We start from the raw sequence: 22,279 nt of genomic DNA on the forward strand, positions 1-22,279 counted from the left end.
CGGGACTTTGCATCCGCGGGAAAGAGCCACGGGCGGGGAGCGCTGCGCTCCCCCGTGCGCGGCCGCTTTCTGCCTCCCGGCCGGGGCTGGCAGGGCGGGCAGCGGCAGCAGCCGCTTGGCTCGCAGCCCCCGGCGGGAGCCGGCCCCTTCCCGCGGGGGCAGCGCCGACCCTGCCGTGTGACAGCCGGGGGGGGCCGCTGCTGCCTCGGCGAGCCCGGCTGCGGCGCGGCGGCTGCAGCCATGTGTTTCTCCGCCTGCCAGTGACACAATAACACGGGAAGCGGCGGGAGGGATCCGAGCCTGCCGAGGGGAAAAGTGACCTGAGGCGCTCAGGTGAGCCGGAGCGGCAGGAGGTGGCTGTCGCTGCCCGCCACCCCCGCGCACAGCTCCGGAGCCGGGCGGGAGGCGCCCCGGAGCTGCCGGCAGAGGCAGCGCGGCCGGGGGGCGGCGAGTGCCGGTCCCCCCTCACCCGGCTGTGCTGTGCCCGCAGGCCGGCGGCGATGGAGGAGGGCATGAGCAGCATGCAGCAGAAAGCGGCGGAGCTGGAGCACATGGCCGAGGTCCTGCTCACCGGCGAGCAGCTCCGGTAAGCGGTGCCTTCCTCCTGCTTTGCCGGGGACGCGTACCCGGGGTCAGCAGCAGCCCCGCTGACGGTGGGAGGGGGAGGTTTGGGAGGCGGAGGGCGAGGGTGTGTCCCCGCGGACTTTCTTTGCACCGGAGCACCTGCCCTGCTTCCATCGCGGCCCCGGGCTCCGGCCCCGCTTCCAGCAGCGACGAGGACGAGGGGCCGCAGCGGCGCTGCGATCCCGGGGAGGTGAAGCACCGCACGGGGGGTTCTGCCGCGGGCACCTCCGCTCCCCTGCGTGGAACAGGAGGTGGCTGGGGAGAGGCTGCTGCGTCACTAAAGGCATCAAACGCTGCAGGAGAGCGGCGTCTTTAACGCTAAAAAACCCCAAAGAAACCATAAGAGGTAAACTGTCTCAGCACCCCGCGAAGAGCCAAGGCGAGCGCAGGGCAGCGCTCCCGCGCAGCCCGGCCAGCACTGGCAGCGGCGCCGGGCACTGACCCCGCAGAGCTGCGCCTCACTCCAAGGGACTGTTTTTATTTTGCATCAGCTGGTCCCAGCAGATGGAAGGGGATCCCTACTGTCACTGCCAGCAGCAATTAACAGTGCTGTGTGACTGGAGTTGTGAGCAGCGCAGGAGCCTTGAACAAAAATGCCTGACTCAGTTAATTTTTAATTCTGTGGTGTATGCTGCCTAAGTGTGCCAGCTGTACCTATACAGTACAGAGGAGAAAACGTAATTTTAATAATGTCAGTTTGGTGATGGACCATCTTGTGATTCAGGAAGAAAAATCTCACTATAATGTGTTATATAAGTAATTAGAAGGGGATAGTAAAAATATTCTCCCAGTAGTTTTTCTTGAATTTTTAAAAACTTTTTTCTCAGATGCCAGACAAACAGTGAAAAGTGTTAGAAGTGTTCCCTGCTTTGGCAGATGCCATCATTGCTGCTAGTACAGACACTGTTACTGTTTGCATCTACGAAGTAAGGAGAAGTGCCACTTTGTGATGCACACCAGTGCTACTCCTGTTTGGCAAGTGAATGTCATTTTGGTGATTTGGCTGCAGTACTTACCAGTGCCTCCTCCAAGTTTGAGATTCTGCTTCAAAGTAGCCTTTAGGGTGACAGAGTACGCTGGCACGGGTCCTGCATGGTGGATTTGTTGCAGAGTTGAGCATCCAAGTGTCAGATAAGAATTCTGTGGTTCCTAATTTATGTTACTAGAAGTTGAAGATTTCAGGCTAAAACAAAATTTCTCTAAAGATCACATTAATCTTTCTGTGTACCTCATAGTTAAATGCAAAAGTAAAAGCTTTGCAATATTTCCCAAAGGAGAAACTGAGGAAATGTTATTAAGTCTGGCTCCTAGAATCAGCTCATCTGTGTTGTTACCAAGAATTACATTTGTCATTTTATTTATTAAGGTATTGAAACACAGTCATCTTTTTGAGCCAGATGATTTGCAGATACAAAGTAACTATTGCCCATCCTGTGAAGTTGCCCGTGGACATTCCTTCATGAATCTATAAGAAGTGGCTTAGATCTGCTTGGAGTGGGAGTTCATGAAGGAGTCATTGTGCATAATGTCTGGCTCCTGCTGAGCAGGGAGATCTGCTCTTCTTCTGGCCCTTTTCCTTCTACCCAGCAGTGTAGTCCCACCTCTTTGTGCCTGCTCAGGTGACTTCTTGGACTTCTTGAAAACAGAGAGTGTGTTGATTTGGTGTGTATGTTGATTTTCTGATCTGCTGACTTCCAGAAGCTACAGAAAATAGGTATTGGGAATGTGTAGCCAGGAGGAAGAGGTGGTTGTGGTGGAGAAGATACAAAATTTCCATTTGGATAACAGTGAGCTATTGGGTCAGTGGGAACTGTATTGTGAAACTGCACCCAAAATTGTCTGTTTCCCCCGATTTTTTCTTAACTTCATTCTGTTTCTCTGCTGGGATATTCTGTGCAAAGGATTTGTATTCTTCAGTTTTCCAGGCAGTAAAAGCCACAAATAAGTGATAGAAGACTGGCTGGCAGACAAGTCTTAGCCAACCCTGCATTTAAAGTTTCCCTTTTCCTGTCCAAGATAGGCATATAATTGTTAATGTGAAATGAAAATGTGGAGTGTTTTCAGGATCAAAGACAGTTTATATCAGCAGCCTTTGGGGCAGGCAAACAGATGATAGAAAACCAGCACACACATGCACTCAAGGCAGCATACTGTACTCTATTCTTAGTGATGCTTACAACTGCAAGATTCCCCAGTGGGATTGATGCAGCCAGACAGGTGATTATGTGTGTATTTGGGTGAAAGTGCATGCAAGATGAGCACATAACTGAGGAGTAAAAGTGTAAAATGAAACTGTGAGCATGGTATTACTTACACAAACCCAACCAAATGGAGGTATTTAAAGCACTCATGTACGAGACCAAACAGCACGTGTGTCTAAACTCAAATACTTACCAGAGCTGCTTGATTTAAATTCCTTGCAAAGTTCCTAGTGCCTGTCTCGCCCTGGCCTCCCGTGTTGCCTCACAGCTCTCATTGCCATGGGCTGTTGCATGTCTGTCCTTCTCTGTCCATGTCTGATGCAGTGAGGGTCAAAGTTTTCTGAGCAGCACCTTGGCAAGGCTGACTTTGCACACTGGCAGTGCCTGTGGTGGGAATGGAAGCCCTGTGCCCTCTTCCACTCCCTAGACAAGTGCACAGTGGCTGGGGGAGGGAAAGGAGTAGGACAAAGAGATTTTCCTTTACCTTGTTCCTGTCTCTTGGTTGCTTGTGATGTGTGTTTTGCCTTTGCAAGGTCAGGAGCCTCTGCCCTGATGTGTGCAATGTCAGCTGGCACCCAGGAACTTGGCTGCTGGCACAGACTATGATGTAAATCCTGGCCCATGGGTGGGATGATTTATGGAAAAAGAAATAAGAGCTGTATGTTGAGATATATGTTAGATAACATGGTAAATTTTTACATCCAGTAGTGTCCTTTGCCTCTATACTCAGTAGCTGTCTGAGCAAATACCTGACTCTTACTTTTGGTTAATAGAAATGTATCTTTAAAAAAAAAATCTTTTAAATGTATCTTCTAAAAAAACTTAGAAGTTTTTCTCTTGGTGAACCTTTAAATTATGAGGCTGACAGCTGTGAAGGAAAGCTGAAGATTTCAGCAGTGTGACACACCAGCACAGACCCTTTGGCAGCTTCTGTTGCCATGCAAGAGATTGGCAAGAGCAAGGCGAAAGCTGGGCTGGGCAGGACCTGGCTGTGAGCTTTGACACCGATGGTCCTGCAGGGGCAAACTGTGGGACCAGCTCCAGCCCCCCAAAATCTCAGCTCTTTCCTTTGTTCTGCTGCAGAGACCCTACAGCTGTTCAGTGGTGAGCTCTCTCTTCTCAGGAGGTTGCAACAGCACTGTCCTTAAAATGTTTGAGAGGATCATGGGGCCTTCAGATTCTTCAGGTCTGGGAGAGCCCTTGGAGGCCTCCGCCCTGCTACATCCCTGCCTGGTACAGCCCTGGGCAAGTGAATGTCCCTGAGCTTCCCTGGCCTTGCTGGGAGTGGCTGAAGGAAAGTGTCACATCCATAGTCATTCCTGGAAGCTTAATAATGGCACTACTGAACTTTTTAAGAATTATATCAGAAGCAGAGCAATTCCAAGCTCATTTCTCTCACAGCTAAAGGCAACAGGTTGTGCCCATTTCAGCACTGTTTGGCAGAAGGATTAAAGTATTATGTCTGGGTTTGAGCACTGACTTGGATGGAGCTGATCTTGCCCTCTGGCAACCAAAAGCAGTTTCAATGGGCATGTTTTGCTATAGATGCTTGTTGCCTGTCTTCCAAGGTAAGGGTGTCTGAAATCTCATCATCTGCTGATTGTTTCTTGATGCCAGATTTTCACCAAAATCTTGTGTATCTCCCAAGAGTCCCTCATTTCTTGCAGTAAATGTGCCTAGTAATTCAGGAATCCTCAGGCTTCAGTCGACTGAGCAGCAATATTTAAACACCTATTACTACCATTGTATATGGTGTCCAGTTCTCTGTAGAAGGTGTAACTTCAATGACATTTAATGTCTCTGCAGAGATCCCTCTTTAACATCAGTTTTCACAAGAAGCTACATCTTTCCCTATCTACACTTCTGTTAAATAGTTGGGTAAATAAATATGTTTTATTTATAAACACTTCTCTAGATGAGGCAGTGATTTTGATAGAATAGTTTTTATAATCAGCATCATCTTTCTTTCTACTTGGAAAAATATGCAGCATGTTTCTTAGAGATTTTTCTTTTTTTTGGAAGAAACAAAAGTTTCAACAGAAATTTATTTCCCTTTTTGTCGGAGTTGGTGTATGAATTTTGATTCACAGAGTTAAAGGTCTTACTTGATAAACAGCTACACATTTTGAAGATGTAAGACAAAATCAGTTTCACTCGTCTTCCAAAGGTTTCACTTCAGGAACCTTATCACTTTCAGAAGCCACATTTGAGTGCATAACTTTCAGAGTCATTAACCTGTGAAGGGTGGCAGCACCTACAGGTTCATAGCTTTTTTTCTTATTCTAAGCAATAAACAGTCAACTTTTTTTTCATGGTGGTGGGATTGAAAAGTTCATTAGCACTGTAAGGTGCAGAAAGCCCATGGCACAAAACAGTGACAGTTTCTAGAGCAATGATATCAAAAGATCCCTAGTGTTAATGTATTGCTGTGATACAGAATTATATAAACTGTACAATTACAGAATTTATTAAATGCCATCACTGTGGTTGAAACTATGTTAAGACTCTGTTTTAAGCTTAGACTCTAAAAGGATTTGAGATATATAATTGTCTAGAGGTCATTTATTCTCAAGTCACATCCCTAGATGTTAAACTAACATCTATGCCATTTGAAGAACTGACAGAATCTCTTAAAATGAGATTTTGTAATCTGCCTAAGACAATCCAATTTTGTACTTCCTCCTCAGGGAATGATTGTTTTTCTACCCCCTGAACATTTTTCTTGCCACTTCCTTAGTTCTTCACCAGTGGTTGCATTTCCCAAGAGCTGATTGGGTTCAAAACTAACCCTGAAAAAAGTAGTTTTCAGTTGTCTCACTTGAGAAGACCCTTGTATGCTCACTTCTTCAGCATGGATAGAACACAGAGATTACATCATCAAATCTCTGTGGAACAGACTCCTCCAGAACTCTCTGTACAAATAATTTCACTTCCATAAATTTGTTTTCCAGAATCAAGCAACCAAAAAATTATCATTTTTCTTTGTGAGGTTTCACCAGAGTGATACATTGAAAGAAAAGATGTCAATGTGAAGGCTGGTAAAGCTGCAAAATGAAGTGTTCTGAAATCAGGTTTCCCGTTCACTCTACTCCATCACAATAATTTCAATTACATATTTTTATTATGTATATATACTATAAATTATTGTGTATATACTATAAATTATTTCATGTTTTTTTAAAAAAGTGTTTCTCAAATTTATATGTTAATTTTTCTAGAGTCTTTGATTCTTGATTCATCCTTTCATGTGTTTCAATCTTGCCTGTTGGTCCTAATTCTAATGACAAACTCTAGCTGTATATATAAATGTATGAGATTCCTGGGCCAGGAATTTCAATTTCTCATGTCCTCCAGTAAAATCCGGGCTTCAATGATTCTAGAAATGAAGATGTAAGGCTTTGTTTCCTTATTTCTTTCCTTGTAGCTATGCCTTTTAATAATTCAGTTGTTGCCCTCAGCAGCTTTCCTCAAGTGCAGCCCAGAGATCAAGTCGTTAACAACGCATGTGCAAATAGTGATCGTTCTTTCACTGTGTACATAAGAAGGCAAATGTTGTATGAGTGGTTTGTGCTGTATATTTTATGTATTCCATTCCAGAGGGAGTCAATCATTAACTTTGGTCTCAGGTTAGCAGAGGATGGCAGGCGATTTGATGTGTATGGCATGTGCAAGAATATTTTTTATTTATTTTATGTTAGAGGGGTTGCCTATGAAAAAGTGAAAGAAACTTGTTTCAATGTTGATGGTCATGCAGGGAAGGAAGAATGAATGTGCCAAAATTAATCTAGGTTTGCATTTATTACGTGAACCCTGCTTCTGTGGGAGCAGTGGCCATAGGCTGGCACCATGACAGAGAAGCCTACCTATCACTTGTCATTATAATTTACTGTTTGTGTAGCAGTAGTGCCTAGGAATTTGAGCTGTTTATCAGGTCCCATCAGGGGTAGCTGCTGTATGCTCTGAGGAAAAATAAAGCCCTTGCAACACAAATCTTGGCTGCGGTTGGTTGTAGTGTCTTGCAGCAGTGGTGGGTTCTGGACAGTGAGGGATGGTCTCTGTGAAGCCACCAAGGTGGAATTCTGTCAGGACTGGGATTTCTCGTTTGGGACGTCAGACCTCGAGCCCAAGAGTGGCATCCTGAAAGCATAGAGAAAAGTAACTCCTAAGTGTGGAGATATATTTTAAACAATTTTAATGCACAAACCGCTGGAATTAAATAGGTGTTCTTGCCTTTTGGTTCCCTCCTCTGTGTTTCCCAGTCCTTTGGACTGACTTAAGCACCTCTGGACCATCACCATATGGTGACCTGCACTGGGGGAGTGATCAGCAGAGCTTTTGGAAGGCTGGTATTTCAGTTGGGTCAGTTTTACAAACCAATAAACCACATGACCACAAAAAAGCTTTCTCTGAAGAAGTTCAGGGGGAGAAATGGGTGCTGGCTTCCCCCATGTCACTGGAACACGCACGGTTTGAGGCTGTGGTTCACTGATAGAGCGGATCCAGCTGCAGGCTGCTACTGCCCCGCTCTTATCGCTTCCCTTGCACTTCGCACTGGTGTTTGTCTGGGATCAGAAGTTCAGGGAACTGAAGCAGCTGAAGCCAAATAAGAAAAATTTAACTTTCTAAACAGGTTCAGCTTGAAGTCAGACCACTGCCAACACTGGAGTGAAGGAGACAGTGGAAACACATGGTCAAATATAGGGAGAGGGAATGGTGGCAGCAGCCACTGCTGGGTTTGCTTGACCACCCCCTTAGGGTTTAAATTGCTGGATTCCCATTAAAAAATTTCAAACTCCAGTAGAAGACATTGTAAAAATGGTGTTGAGTTTAAAATGCCCAATGTATATGTTGTTATTGGACAGGAACAGAGAGTAAGTTTGACAATGTCTTTTTTCTTTCAAGGCTTTTACCTTTATTTCTGCACTCTTGTCACAGTATTGTGCGTGAATGGACATTCAAATACTGACATTTCATGTGTTTTGAAATTTGTACTGTGCAATTTGCATGACCAGCTTATCACCAGTGTGACAGCACTACTTCAGAAGGCAACCCTGACCTTAATTATCAGCCTTTCACAGTTTTCATAGTTCTCATCTCAGCAGTGCCTCAATCTAGTAAATGCATTCAGACCTCAAAGGTGCAGTTGCAAATAATTAAAAATTATTTCTGATTGCACTTGCTAATTCAGAGTGAATATAGAAGCATGTTTCCACATCACAAGGCTGTAATTCTCCATTTCCTTGCAATTGTGCGGTTGGGTCATGGGCTACCACAGCTGTGTCACAGGGATTTGCAGGCAGATGAGAGTTTTCTGCTTTCTGTGAGGAGCCAGGGGAAGGTCACACTGTGGGTTTTACAGGACTGTTGATTCAGTGTGTCTGGCTACTGCTGCAGAAAGGAGCAGCCTCTTGGACTGGAGCTTCTGCTGTATGGCTGGTGCACTGCACTGGTGCGTGTCTGAGCCCATGGTGAACAGCTGGGGGGCTCAGCTGGGGTATCATCCTGTCAAACTAGCGCCGATGATGGTGTAAGGGGTAAGATCACCTGGCCTGAAGTCAGGGGATGGGGACCTCACAGTGAGATTGTCTTCTCAGGGAATCAGTTCTTGAAGTACAGCCCTGCCAGTCCAGGAGCCCCTTCTCACCCCCATTCTTGCCCTGCTCAACCTTTGTTTGCGTGTCAGGTTTTTGCAGAGATCATAGCAATGCTAGACAAGATTTGGGTGACTCCATCCAAATGTGTCAGTGGCTGTTTGGGTGAGGGTGCCTTCTCTATTAAGGCAGTAAACACAGAGATGCTCACTTGAAGGTAAAAAATCAAACGACAAACTGTTACTAAATGACTGATCAGAAGCCAACACACCTAAGAGATGGTGATAGCAAAGATGGGAGCTTGAAAGTCAAATCTGTAATACTGTGTTTGGTGTGGCACAAGAGGAGAAGGCAGTGGAAGGAATCTGGGAGACAGACACTGTTATTCTTCTCAAGAACTGTGGCAGCTATATTTCCAAACTGTAATGCTAGATAAGATTTAAACAGAATCATGTTTGTTGAGGATAGTGCATAGAAGATTGAGGTGGAAAATAATAGGGAAGGAGGGCTTGAAACAGAACTTAAACTTTCTGGGGGAGTGGTATAGCTGTCCTGAAAGGGGCATTGCACAAGGGATCTGCAGAGACCAAAGTTCTGCTGATGCAGCGCTATGATATTCATATCCTGTATGAATCTTACATGCTGTACCTGGTTTGGGAAGATTCTCCCACCCCCAGTAGTGCAGTGGCCATCCAGCCTTTGACTGCATGTTACAGAGGTTTCTGTGGGTTTACTTCCTTGCTTCTCACACTAAGTACTGTGGGGTGTTTTTCTGTAGCGTTTCTGTTGGTGTCCAGCTGAACAGCTGTACAACCCACTGGCTCAGTGTCTGCACCTCTTGCCTGTGTATTGGGCCAAATGGGTTTATTGGCAGTTAAAAAGAAGTGTTTGGACGTCGTGTCTGTTGCTCTTCACATTGTGACTTGTGTCTTCAAGGCATTGTGGCTACTTAAAGCAGGCCTGCCTGTCCCTTTGTGTTTGTACAAGCCAGTCTTGGCCCTGGTTTAAGAGGCAAAGCAAATGCAAGACATAATTACAATATGGTTAGTAAAAACAATGATTTTTGATTTAATTCCAATGAGTATTGCAAAATATTCACAGGAAGCTGAATTTTTGAGGGTTTATCTGAGGAATCAATCCAACATTTATGCTCATCCTCTCTGGAAGGAGAATCTGACAACACACAGCCAACACATCACTCAAAGTTAGGATTGCAAATAATGGAAATTACTTCTGAAAAGATATTAGCTGAGCATTATTTATAGCACTGATTGTCAGCAGTGGAACAATTTCCTTTCATTTTTTTCTGAAAAGATCCTTGTCTTGATAATCATACATCCTTTTCTGCAGTAGCATATAATTGTATAGTTTAGAAATTAGGGGGATATAATAGAAAGCTGTTAATTGTTTCCTGATGCTCAGGATATAATTAACTTACACTTTCCCCTAGTTGAAATTAAATAATTTTTACTAAGATGTAGAAAAAGTAACTTAGCTTAAACTGCTATTTTGCTGGTTGTTCAGTGCAAACAGAGGGAGATAGTCACAGGAAGAAGCTCCAAGTACAGTTATCATGTATAAATCCCAAAAGAGATTGTACAAATACCATTTTGAGAGTGTCTAGAAGCTTAAAAACTTGCCTTGGACAATTATTTTCAAAACTCTTAGCATGTTAGACAAACTCACACCTTTCAAGACTTTTGGGAAATGGTAGAAATAGGTGAGATTAAATGAGGTTAACAAGTAGATCTCTGTGACAAGAAAAATGGGTCCATAATAGGAGCCATTGGTATCATGTTACTGCGTGTCTAATTAGACAAGGGATGAAAATGGGCTCTTCAAAACACACTGAACAGAAGAAATAAAACAAGGTTTATTAAAAGCTTTATTTTATTTTAATAAACTTTGTTTATTTATCTTTAATTTATGCAAAATTATGCAACTCTAAAATACACTGCCAAAAGTTGTCTTCCTACATGACTCAAGCCCCAAGGAGGGCTGGTTCCCAGGCTGGGGTTGGGCCAGGGCATGTGATGTACAAGGAGGTGCTGAGGGCTGGATCTGCTCAGCCTAGAGAAGAAAAGGCCTGGGAGATTCTTCTGGTTGCAATTGCTAAAATGGGACAATGTAGGGAAAGGGGGAGAGAATTTTCCAAAATGCACAGGGATGATACAAGAGGCAGTAGTAAAAATTTTCAAGGCACTCTCTAATCAGATATTTAGAAATACTTATTATCTGTGAGGATAAGTAAAAACTGGAATAGGAGTCCAGAGAAGCTCTGAAATATTAAAATCTTGCCTGGACATGACCCTGAGCAACTTGTACTAACTGGTTATGCTTTCAGTATAGGTTGGACCAGATGACCTCCAGAGATCCCTTCCAACTCAATATTTTATCAAGGCATAGTGTGTTGTCTTCTTTAAGCTGTGGTAGCTGATATTATCAGGTTTTTGTTATTGGCTGGTAACCAGAGAAAATTATCCACTCAGTGACACTGGTGGGAGGGCTTCTGGGGATGCCTCCTAACCTACTCCAGTGCAAAAGCAGCTGCCTTGGTTTGTACCACTGCTCTCACATTGTCCAGCTTTTCAAGCAAATTTAAGGATGAGAAATAAATCCATTTCCAAATGACTCCCAAGAACTTTTGAAATATCTCTGTTTCAGCTAGGATTTTTAGGAAGATGTGAAAGTGACAGCCTGACTCGACCTCAATGTCTTAAGTTAGGCTAGGATTTTACCTCAGATCATGTGAGATTCATCAAATGCCAACATCACAACTCTTCCCACCACCAAGATTTCCAAGATGTTTGTGATCTGTAGATTCATGCTTCAAGAACTTGGGGTACAGAAACCATATTTGTGCATAAGTGATCATGCTGGTTTTATACAATCCTTGAAGAGTGAGAAAAGGGAAAAGGCTGGAGACAGTGTAGAGGGTAATATGTGCTGTAAGGCCAGTAGGTCACGGTGCCAGAAATGCTGCTGGCTGTGCCATGCTGGCATTACAGGAGGAACAGTAATCTCAGGGCCAGCCACCTGCTCCTCTTTCTCGCTGCCTGCATGACACTCTCAGATCCCCTCATGCTGTGCACAAAGGAGGGACCAGTTTGGGAGTTCATTTGTGTGCACACTGTGTGCACAGGTTCCTGGGCATAGTCCTGCAGCTCCAACTTTGCTTGTGGAAAAAGGATTTTCATTCACATATTGAAAGAGGAAGGCATTTGAAATATTAACATTTTCTTCCCTTGGAGGGGCACATCTCATCCTGTAGTCTGTCCTGCAATCAAAGACATGCTTATATCAGGCACGTGTCCTACCATTATTCCACCTATTTAAAAATAATAATATTTCCTTCAGCACACATAAAACAATGAGATTTTTGCTTTCTCTATATGCCATTGTGCTTTATCACAATGTTGCAAGGCCTAGGTCCTTTAAAAATATTTCCTCATGGGGGAAAAGCTAACCTCCTTAGTTCTCTATAAAGTGGTGGTTTTCCCAAGTGCTATGCTTTGGGCCTGCTGTAATGAATCAAACACCAGTGGTTGAAAGATAATTGCTTGCATTCAATTTGTTGGGCTACAAGCGGCTGGAGCTGCTACAAGCTAATGTGTTACTTACTTCATATTACTTTTTTGGGTTGAATCTGTAAATCAACACCAGCTGAAACACTGTTTCCTACATAATTTCACACAAAATATGTTTGTACCGTGTTGCTTGCTCTTCTGATGAATATGGAACGGCTGAGTTTAGATGGGGCCAGTAACAAAAGTACTCTTGGGAAAGATATTATAGGGCCAAAGGAGGAAGAAAGAACTGTTCAGGAGAAGCACAATAAAAATGGAAAGAAGAATTTATTTAAACATATCGTGGCTAAGGAAAAGTTCCAGTGGAGTGGAAATTGTGAAATTTTGTTTGCAGGCTGAAAATTACACAGCACATCTTTTTATGTGAAATATCAGTATTCCCTCTCAGAAAATTAAAAACCGGTAGGAAAAGGCCAGAAAGGCATTGGCCACTTGATCTATGGTTTCATGTCTTCAGTGGCCACAAACCTTTTGCAATTTCAGCAGTTCATATCTGCACAGCCTACTCACACATGGACTGAAATGTTGTATATCTTTATACAATCTGGACGAGGGCATCAAGGGCGCCCTCAGCAGCTTTGCAGATGATACCAAGTTGTGTGGGAGTGTTGATCTGCTGGAGGGCAGGAGGGCTTTACAGAGGTCTTTGGACCGGATGGATCAGTGGACTGAGGCCAATCTTATGACATACAACAAGGCCAAGTGTCAGGTCCTGCATTCTGTTCACAACCCCATACAATGCTCCAGCTGGAGTTGAGTGGCTGGAAAGGTGCCCCTTGGGAAAGGACCTAGGGATGCTGGTCAACAGCTGCTGAACATGAGCCAGGGTGTGCCCATGGCCAAGAAGGCCAATGGCATCCTGGCCTGGATGAGAAACAGTGTGGCCAGCAGGACCAGGGTAGGGATTGTCCCCCTGTACTCAGCACTGGTGAGGCTGTACCTCAAATCCTGTGCCCAGTTCTGGGCCCCTCAACTTGAAGAAGGACATTGAGGGGCTGGAGTGTGTCCAGGGAAGGTCAACAGAGCTGGGGAAGGTCTGGAGGACAAGTCAGATGAGGAGCAGCTGAGGGAGCTGGGGGTGTTTGGCCTGGAGGAAATGAGGCTCCAGGGAGACCTTATCAATCCTTACAAGTCCCTGAAAGGAGGCTGTACCTGGGGTGGGTTGGTCTCTTCCCCCTGGTAACAAGAAATAGGACAAGAAGTAATGGCCTCAGGTTGAACCAGAGGAGGTTTAGATTAAATGTTATGCAAAATTTCTTCGCTGAAGTGATTGCTAAGCACTCTAACAGGCTTGCCCAGGGAAGTGGTAGAGTCATCATCCCTGGAGGAATTTAAAATATATGGCACTTAGAGACCTAGTTTAGTGTGGACTTGCCAGGCTTAAGGGTTGGACTCGATGATCTTAAAAGTATTTTCCAGCATAAACATTTATATGATTCTGTGATTTTCTCATTCAACTGGTTTTGTTTACATTCAAATTAAGACCTAATGAACACTGTACGGTGCTTTGATAGCCAGCATGAATAAGGGCCAAACCTTGGCACATGCTCTGGCCATGCTCCACCTGCCTGGGTAGCTGCAACCAATGGTCTGTTGGCCCAACTGTGCTTGTTCAAACCACCTGAGGAGCAACCATAGCCAAGCTGCAGCAGATCTTCCTTTCTTCAGGCAAGTGATGTCAGGGCTGGCCTTGGGGTGCTGAATCATCTTGAGGATGATTAACACAGTGCTGGGCCATTTAGACCGATGATAGGTGAATATCTGAGTTTGTGTAAAGGCACCATGCAGGTCTGAACCACTTGGCTCCTCTTATCCTGTTGCCCATCTAAAGTCTGTCTCTAACTGTCTGTGCAACATGTGTTTTGGATTCTAGTTGAGGCCCAAGACCAAGTTTGGAGTATGCTGTAAACATAACCATGCTGTTATAATCTAAATCCAGCAGCATTCTACTGGGACTGATGGGTGAGTAAAGCTGATGCTGTTACTTGGTGAATAAGGGTCAGGACGTGTGGTCTGAGTTATTAAAGCAGTAAGAAGTCACATTTTGAATTTATTGTCAGATCACATAAATACCTGTTCACTGAGATTTCTGCATGTGTGGAGAGAGAATATTGCTTACGAGGAGAAATGGCAAACACATGGCCCAGCAATGGGAGCAAGCTGTTCAGTAGAGCAGCAGAACTTCTCTGGATCCCTTAGGGATTTATTTATTACTTTAAAGGAAAACTTCCATGTAGTCTTAAGAGGAAAGGAAGAATGCTTCTGTAATATTAATCTTTTCAAAGCTTATATACTTGTGAGCTTTTGACAAGGCCTAATCTAACAAGACAAGATCATTGATAGCATCCTGACAGAAGGACCTATTTATAAAGGGTGGTTGTGCCACAGCTGTGTATCTGTTAATATCATAATATATGAGATGTAGAAAAATGCTGAGCTACTCAAACAAAACAATCCCCAGGCTAGACTTTTGCAAAAGGAAAATATTTTAAATAGACTCAGTATTTAATAATAGATTTTCCCTAATGATGAAGTTCTTCATTAGCCTACCAGAATTTAGGCAGTGAGCATCTTCATCCCATTAAATAATCCCCTTATATTCACATATCATAATTCTTGCTGTTACGGGTTTGCATGACCTAGATAGAGATTCAAAGCAGATACAATGGTTTTTTGCCATTAAAACATTTGTGTCAGAGAGCAATCCTCTCTGTGTTTAAAAAATAAATGCGGTAGTGTTATGTTGCAAAATTGTTGAGTAAAATCATTGTTACCATTGGCGTGCATTCATTTGGAACTCAGTGTAGTCTGAGGGAGTCAGTAGATTTCTGAGACATTTTTCATTTTTTCATCTGCACATGGTGGTTTATTTTTTCTTTTTCTTTTGGCAGTGAGACGTTATTGAATGTTACAGAATTTTCTGTAAGAAGAAAATGTATAAATGAGCAGAATGTTAATTAGGATTATGCTGCTTTGTTGCCTCCAGCTGACTGGAAAGGTCATACTGGTTTATATTTTACTCTCAAAGACAAGACAACTTAAGGGAACTCTAAAAGGCTGTAACACCATTTGATTTAGACTTCTAACCTATTTTGATTTATTCATTTTAATATTTACATACTCTATATTATTTCAATAAATATAATAAATATGTGCCACTCTATAAAATTAGACAAATTTCAGTCTAAGAAGACCAAGCTGACTATGACTGTATAGACATGTTCTTTGCAGTAATTTCACAAGATCTCAGGTTAGAAGCTGGAGGTCCCTGCAAGCCTGGTGAACTGGATCTCAAGAGGATGAGTGAATGTTGCACGTGGAGGCAGGAAAGCCAACTGAGTTCAGACATGTAGAGACTTCAGCCAAGGGTAAAATGCAGAGCTGGTCTGTGCAGCTGGCAGAAGGATCCTCAGCCATTGCAGTTGCTCCTGGCTTCTACACTTTGATTTAGCAAGGAAGCAGAGCAGGCCCTTGGTCTCTATGCATGCTGCTACCCAGCTGATGGGGTTTCATCACAGCAGATCCCCAGCTCTGTCCTGACACAGCTGTATGCCACAAAGGTTGTGTGTTTTCCTTCAGATGCTGGAGGAGAACATGCCACTAGTTTGGTTTTGGCTGGCCAGTTGAATCCCCATCCTTCCAATCAGCCAGGTAAGGACTATTGGGTGCTTGCACATTAAAAATGGAAACCAGGGAACATCCCGTGGCAAAAACAAGGAAGCATGTTCAAAAAATGGGGTCATCTCTCATACTTACAGCTCCTGAGCTTTGGCAAACACACAAAGAATGTCTGTATATCTGCATATACATTTGTAATAAAAGCTTTGATATAAACAGCAAGTGTCTGAATATAGGCAGCATTTGAACTTTCCTTTTTTGCTGCTGACATGAACCAGGACTTGAAAAAGGCTGAATCCTGGTATAGTGCATTCAAAGTTCAGCCTCTGATATTCTTCCACTTTACACTATTCCCAAGGTTGTTTGGAGACTGTGTAAATCATGTAATTATAAACCACAGGACTGGAAGGTCATCTGAAGAATATTACAATACATAATCCTTTGATATATTTATTATTATTATTCTTGCCTTAAGTAAGAATTAGAAATCTTTTCTCCAAAACTTTGTCTAATTCTTACATTATGATCCCTCAACTTTACTTAAATAGCTTTTCTTGCTCTCTGCTTTCAACTCACCTGGAAGATTATAGACAGCAATTCTGCTCTTCTCACTTTTTGTCTAGGTAAGGCCAGACTCCCAATCCAGTATCTTTCTCTTTGTTCTTGAGACTGGCTCATCATTTCTCATACCAGAGTAGAGCTACATTGCATCTCTTTGAGCTGATCATTTTTGAATGAGATGTCATGAATGAGATGTTCTGTAGTAACAGATACAATGACATAAGCAACTGGATTTCCCATAATTTCTGGAAACATCTGTGAGTAGAATGTGAGGTTGCCCTTGGTTTTTGCATGGTCTCAGCCTGTCCCCAGTGAAAGTTTCACTACTGCATATTCAGCTGTTTCTTACTCTGTTGCTTTTAGCCTCTGAGTTCCCAGTTTTCAGCAGAGCATTTTATTGTTAGTGCACAGCCTTACATTTTATAGTTTTACCTGTTTCTCCATGTCTAGTTAAGAACTGTGAAGGTCATCCTCTAACAATTTAATTGCCTCTAGGCAATCCAGTCAAATGGATCATTACCCTCAGTGTTTAAAAATCTGCAGCAGTTTTCCAGCTTTGTTTTACAGTTTAGTGGTCAACCACTGAATTTCAATAGACTTCTGGAAGACAGTGGAAAGAACTCCCTTGAATCATGTCTTTGGTCAGTGTAGCATCCTGCATATTGCGGTGTTGCGAGCTGGAGGAGGAAAAAAAAGCACGTATCAGTGGCAGATTTTTTTATATTTATTTATTTAAAGAAATTCAATGCAAAGTGGATTTTCTAGTGAGTACTTTTGCACTTACTGCTATCACAGCTTCCTTCAAAATAAAAAGAATTCCTAGAAATGCAGTTTTAATAAACATGAAAGAAAGGAAGCTATTCGTTCAGAATGTTAACAGATAAACAAAGTTTGATGGTTTTACTACAACATATTGTGTATTGAAATAATATTGCATCTTTATTCATTTTAAGATGGAACCACATATTGTTGGAAGCAAATAAAAAATTTGGAGTCCTAGCCCCAGTGCGAAATCAAGTTTGTTAACAATTGTATGTAACACAAAGCATTTTATTACTCATTATCTTACCTGTTAGTTACTGGATATTTATGCTTAATGACAGTCATGATTCAGCACAGTATTTGGATAAGAGTTTTGTGTGGAGATGGAAAACAATTGTGAAAAGCAATTGAGGTATTACTGCAGTTTGAGGCTTTATTAATGATGAAGGCAGTTTTTATATTCTTGCCTTCAGCAGGGTTGCCAAGGACCACTGAAAGAAGTCCAAGCAGTTGTTGCTCCTCTGAGAAAAGCAGAATATCAGGGAGAAAATCTCCTGCAGGTCTGTGGTTCTCAGGCTGAGAGCAGCCATTCCTGGAAGGACTTTGAGCTCAGAGTTACCCATATAATGTCCCAGCAAAACTATTTGTCACTTATTGACAGGGTGGGAGAAATACCAAACTGCGCTCAAGATTAGGCACTTGACTGATTTCAGTTCTCCCATGGATTTCTTGGGTTATCTCTGGCACATAACAACCCCTTTTGCTCTTTGCACTCCAGGCTTGTTCAGTACTGTGCTGCATTCTGGACGTCAGAGATTTGTTCTTCCCCAGATGTGCTGGGAGATGGGTGGTTCTTGTTTCTCAGGTGGTCTGAAACTTGCTGCACACAGTGCAGGTGCCTACCAAGGTTAAAGTCAGCTTTGCCCTCTGGGTAAAAGAGGTGTCAGCCTTGCTGCACAGGGGACCTCAGCCTGTAACTTTTTTGGTTGCCCAACCCTCATGGCATGCATCCAGGAGAGGAGTTCTCACACAGCAGGGCTTTCTGGTACCCACAGCTGTTTGTGTCCTTGGTGCAGCCCCTCTTCTTGAGTCCAGTGATACAGGCCTGTAACTGAGCATCCTATTTCCCAGCTGCTGGTCTGTCTCTCCAGGTCTCTGATTGGCAGTACTAGAAGGAATGTCTGTAGAAGTAGGATTTGGGCTCTCTGACCTGTATTCTCCCTGTTTAGCACATTTAGCATTTCAAAGGAACATTCTCTTCTTCCAGCCATGTTACTGAGATAACAGGCCTGCATTTCCTGACACAAATTTAATTGATTTTCACTGGCCTCCCTTGAGACCTTATTGCATCTTCCTGAGTTTTCTATCCATAAAATAACTCCTTTATTGAGAGGTATTTTTGCATAAGTCAACAAGAGCTGGTGAGCTTATTACCATGTGAATCCAGTCATAGGATGTCTGTAATAAGAGTTCTGCTATGGTTTCTGGTCTGTACTTTGAAATTTTGGTTGTCTTCAGTTTAGTTTGAGAAAATATCCTTGCAAGTACACATTGATTTAATAAGCCTAAGAATATCTGTGCAATGGAGACACAGAAAATTAATGTGGATACAAAACCTAGTTGATTGACATTAGCAAGGATGGCTTGTTTTTGAGTGAAAAGTACATCAGTTCATTTGGGGATCCACACAGTAGTATCCCTTAGACTTTGACCTGCATACATTTGTCCCGTGGTGCATCCCAGCTCATCCATAACTGAGTGAGAAGCACAATTATGTCTGACTTCCATTTAGAGAGGGAGGGCTGCGATTTGCTGAGTTCTCACAGCTTCCGCCCCAAAAGTGAGCAGCCTGACTGAGACAGGCAGTCTTCCACTTTCCTTATAAGACTAGGGGCAGGTGAAATAAAACCTTGCCTGTATTCTGTGTTTTCCTATTTATAAACCCCAGTTCTATGCTTTCCAGCAAGACGGAATCCCTTCAAGGTTCAAGTGCACAGGCAGTTGGATATAATATTTGTGTTTGAACACATTTTACTTTAAAGAGAAATTCAAGTGAAATGGCTTGGCAGGCAGGGAGATTAGTCACTTCACAGCTTCTGTAGGTTTTACAAGGGATCTCTAGTTTTATGACAGATCAATACAAATACACAGATTTAATTTCTTCTGCGGTCTAGGGTACTCTGGGGGCTGTGGCTCTGAATTTCTGGCCTGAATTTGTGGGCTGAAAGAGAGTTTCTGAGAGACATCATGTTGATTTCATCCCAGACCCTGAGCAATGACTGTGTCTGTTCCCCAGAATTTGCTTTGAACCCTGACAGTGTTAGTAAGATATTATGAATATTGAGGATGTCCTTGTGCACCTTTCGTTGCAGGCTTAGTGGCCTTAATACTTTCTGAATGTATTAAAAAAGACTTCATAAAAGAGGCAGCCACAATATTTTATTTAAAGCCACAGGGACACTGGTGAACTGTCATTTCTTTGGCAGCTTTAGGATTTCCTCTGCAGTGCACCAAGAGATGGCTTATGGCTCTGTGTTCTGGCATCTTCTCATTTTGCATACATAGCTGTGGGCAAAAAAGAGGAGGTTATCACAGTGATGTGAACAGCTATCAGGAGCTGCTTTGAAAACACACTTTCTAAATGTATTTGAAATGGCAGAATTCCTGCTCTGCTACAGCTACCAAAACAGAAATATCTTCATCCTATTTCCAGTATGACCCCATGTTTCAAAGGGTAATTTAGCTGCTGTGAATATCAAGGAACAGAACGAAGTGATTGCAGAGTTGAAGCATAAATAGAAAGAGGAACAGGCAGCAGTGAAACGCTGACACTTCAGCTGAGACTTGGCAAGCCCAGCTGGAAATGCTTGTCCCAGCAACACACACTGCATTCACAGAGTACCTTCACCATTGCTGCTGTATACAAAGTTCACAGAAATTCCTCACTGACCTATTTTATTTTTTTGCTGACAGTGCAAAGGCAAAAGTTTAGTATAAAGGACATTTCAAGTAGTTTTTTCCTGGGTGTGCATATATACACAAATGCCACTTTATACTAATTTATTTTGTAATGAATCAGGTGGGTAATTGACTTGTAAGTTTTAAAGTTCAGTGGGACTTCTGCTTCTAAGTCACTGAGACACTTTGGAAAGTGTGATCCTTTAGTAAGATGCCTGTCTACCATCCTGTAGACAGGTCATATGCTTATGTTAGAAACACCAAACTTTGTGACCTCTGGGAGGATACAAAACTGTTCTATTTCAAACAGAAAGGGGCAATTCTACCTACCAGTGGGGGACGTAGGATGTCTCTTGGGAAGAGGTGTGAAAAATCTGTGCTCCTTGGCCACCATGAATTGTCCTTCTCTTTGGCACGATGCTTCTTTTGTCCATGTATGATTCTCACAAAGGACATCAGGACTAGTTTTCCTTGGAAGTAAGTAAATCCTTCTCTTATAGAAGTCCCATAAATACATGAAACTTGTGAAAGCCTTTTAAGATGTCAGAAACCACCTGCAGGGCTTTTCCTCTCTGCATATAGCTGCTAATTTTCAAGGGATCTAATACAGTTTTGTTCACTTTACCTAAATTTGATAAAATTGTAGTAGTTCAATAAATGCTGCCTGGCAGTGCTCAGTCTGGGATAGTCACTGCAACCAAGGGTGTTATGCAAAGTGTAACACATGAGCAGTAACATGTGAGCATGCCAGAACTCCTCAGCAGCAGTTGAGCATGCTGAGGCAGGACGTGCATTATGCTGTGACTAATTACATCATCAGTGTGTATGGTTCAATAATTAGTAAATTCTGATAGGGATTTCTGTTTTAAATGATCTCCTCATTGGTGTTTTGTTCTTCCATTAAAAACCACATTGTTTCATCCAGAGCATTGTGGACAGAGGGAATTGGTTCTGCCCCGCTACTCCACTCTGGTGGGACTCCACCTGGAGTGCTGTGTCCAGCTGTGGGATCCTCAGCACAGGAAGGACATGGACCTGTTGGAGCAGGTCCAGAGAAGAGCCCTGAAGATGATTAGAGAGATAGAACACCCATTGTAAAAGCAGAAACCCAGACTGAGAGTGCAGCCTGGGGAAGAGACCATGTTGTAGCCTTTCAATCTTTAAAACGGGCTTAGAAGAATGATGGGGACCAACTTTTTAGTAGGGCCTGTTGCAATAGGACAGGGGTAATGGTTTAAATTAGAAGAGGTAAATTCAGACTAGATATAAGGAAGAAATTTTCCACAATGAGGGTGGTGAAATCCTGGAACAGGTTGTCCAGAGAGGTGGTAAATGCCCCATCCCTGGAAACATTCAAGGTCAGCTTGGAGGGGCTCTGAGCAACTTGGTATAATGGAAGATGTCCCTGCTCATGTTGGACTAGATGACCTTCAAAGGTCCTTTTCAGCCCAAACTGTTTGTGTGTCGGTGATTCTGTGGTTCTATTATATGTACATTTCATCTGTGTGTGTGATTGTCTCAGGAAGGCTAAGAGAGGTGAAAGGGTGGAGCACATCATGAAAGTATTCATACCATGTTGTTTATTTAGAGTGTCAGGGACCTGCTCCTCACACATTTTTTGAGCCCTGCTAAGCATAGGGACTATATAGGATGTAGGAACTGGCAGAATAATTATTCAGAAAATTACAAGAAAGAGCAGGAGGTTTTATTTTTTTTCATTCTCGTAGAACTCAAGATTGGATAATGCTTTGTAAGATCTATGTTAGCCAAGCACAAACTACTAGACTTAGCAGACTTAGCAGACTTATTTGGACTGTGGTTCAGTTAATGGTATATATTCATCCAGCATGTTGGGCTTTTCTGGGGTTGGAAAGGAAAGCTAATTGTGCAGGCATTGTCTCATAAATCCTTACCCACTGGTTCAGAAAAGAGGCAAGGAAGTTCAGAACTGATAATGTCCCTGGTGGAAATAAAAATGCCCCCATTGGTGAAAGCTAAAATGCAAGCTTCGTGTAGCTCCAAGAGCAATTTCATCCCAAGTTAGTGCCTGATTCTTCATTTCTGGGCAAAAATTTAGATGCTTCCATTATCATGAAAGTGCCTAATGGCATTTCAACAAATAACATTGTTCCAGAAAGCTCTGAACACATTTACTGCAAAGCAGGAGCAGTGTGTTCCAAGTTACCTTGTTCCATGCCATGTAGGAGGAAGACACTTCTGGTTTGCAGCAAGAGTCCCTACATATTGTCAATTAGCAGCAACTCCTGTTTAGACAAGCCCCCAAGAAAACTGTTCCAGCATGCATGGTTGCAAATGCAGCCTTTATTTGTTGTAAGCATGAGTAAGGGCCATGGATATATATTTGTAAATATTAAAG

At 42.9% G+C, this 22,279-nt stretch overlaps 1 protein-coding gene across 2 annotated transcripts in view; it reads left to right on the plus strand.

The window, feature by feature from the left end:
- The first annotated feature begins 192 nt into the window (after positions 1–192).
- Positions 193–22,279, plus strand: part of DEPTOR (DEP domain containing MTOR interacting protein) — a 75,593-nt gene continuing 53,506 nt past the window's right edge. The window contains exons 1-2 of one of the 2 annotated variants that reach the window (XM_059866029.1): positions 193–333; positions 491–586. In XM_059866029.1, coding sequence (XP_059722012.1) covers positions 501–586 — 86 coding nt within the window. In that variant the 5' untranslated portion in view covers positions 193–333; positions 491–500. Of the gene's footprint in view, positions 334–360; positions 587–22,279 lie in introns of those variants that run through there. The other variant, XM_059866036.1, reaches the window with a different exon arrangement.

This window comes from Haemorhous mexicanus, chromosome 1 (genome assembly GCF_027477595.1).
Source record: "Haemorhous mexicanus isolate bHaeMex1 chromosome 1, bHaeMex1.pri, whole genome shotgun sequence".
Taxonomy (NCBI): Eukaryota; Metazoa; Chordata; class Aves; order Passeriformes; family Fringillidae; genus Haemorhous; species Haemorhous mexicanus.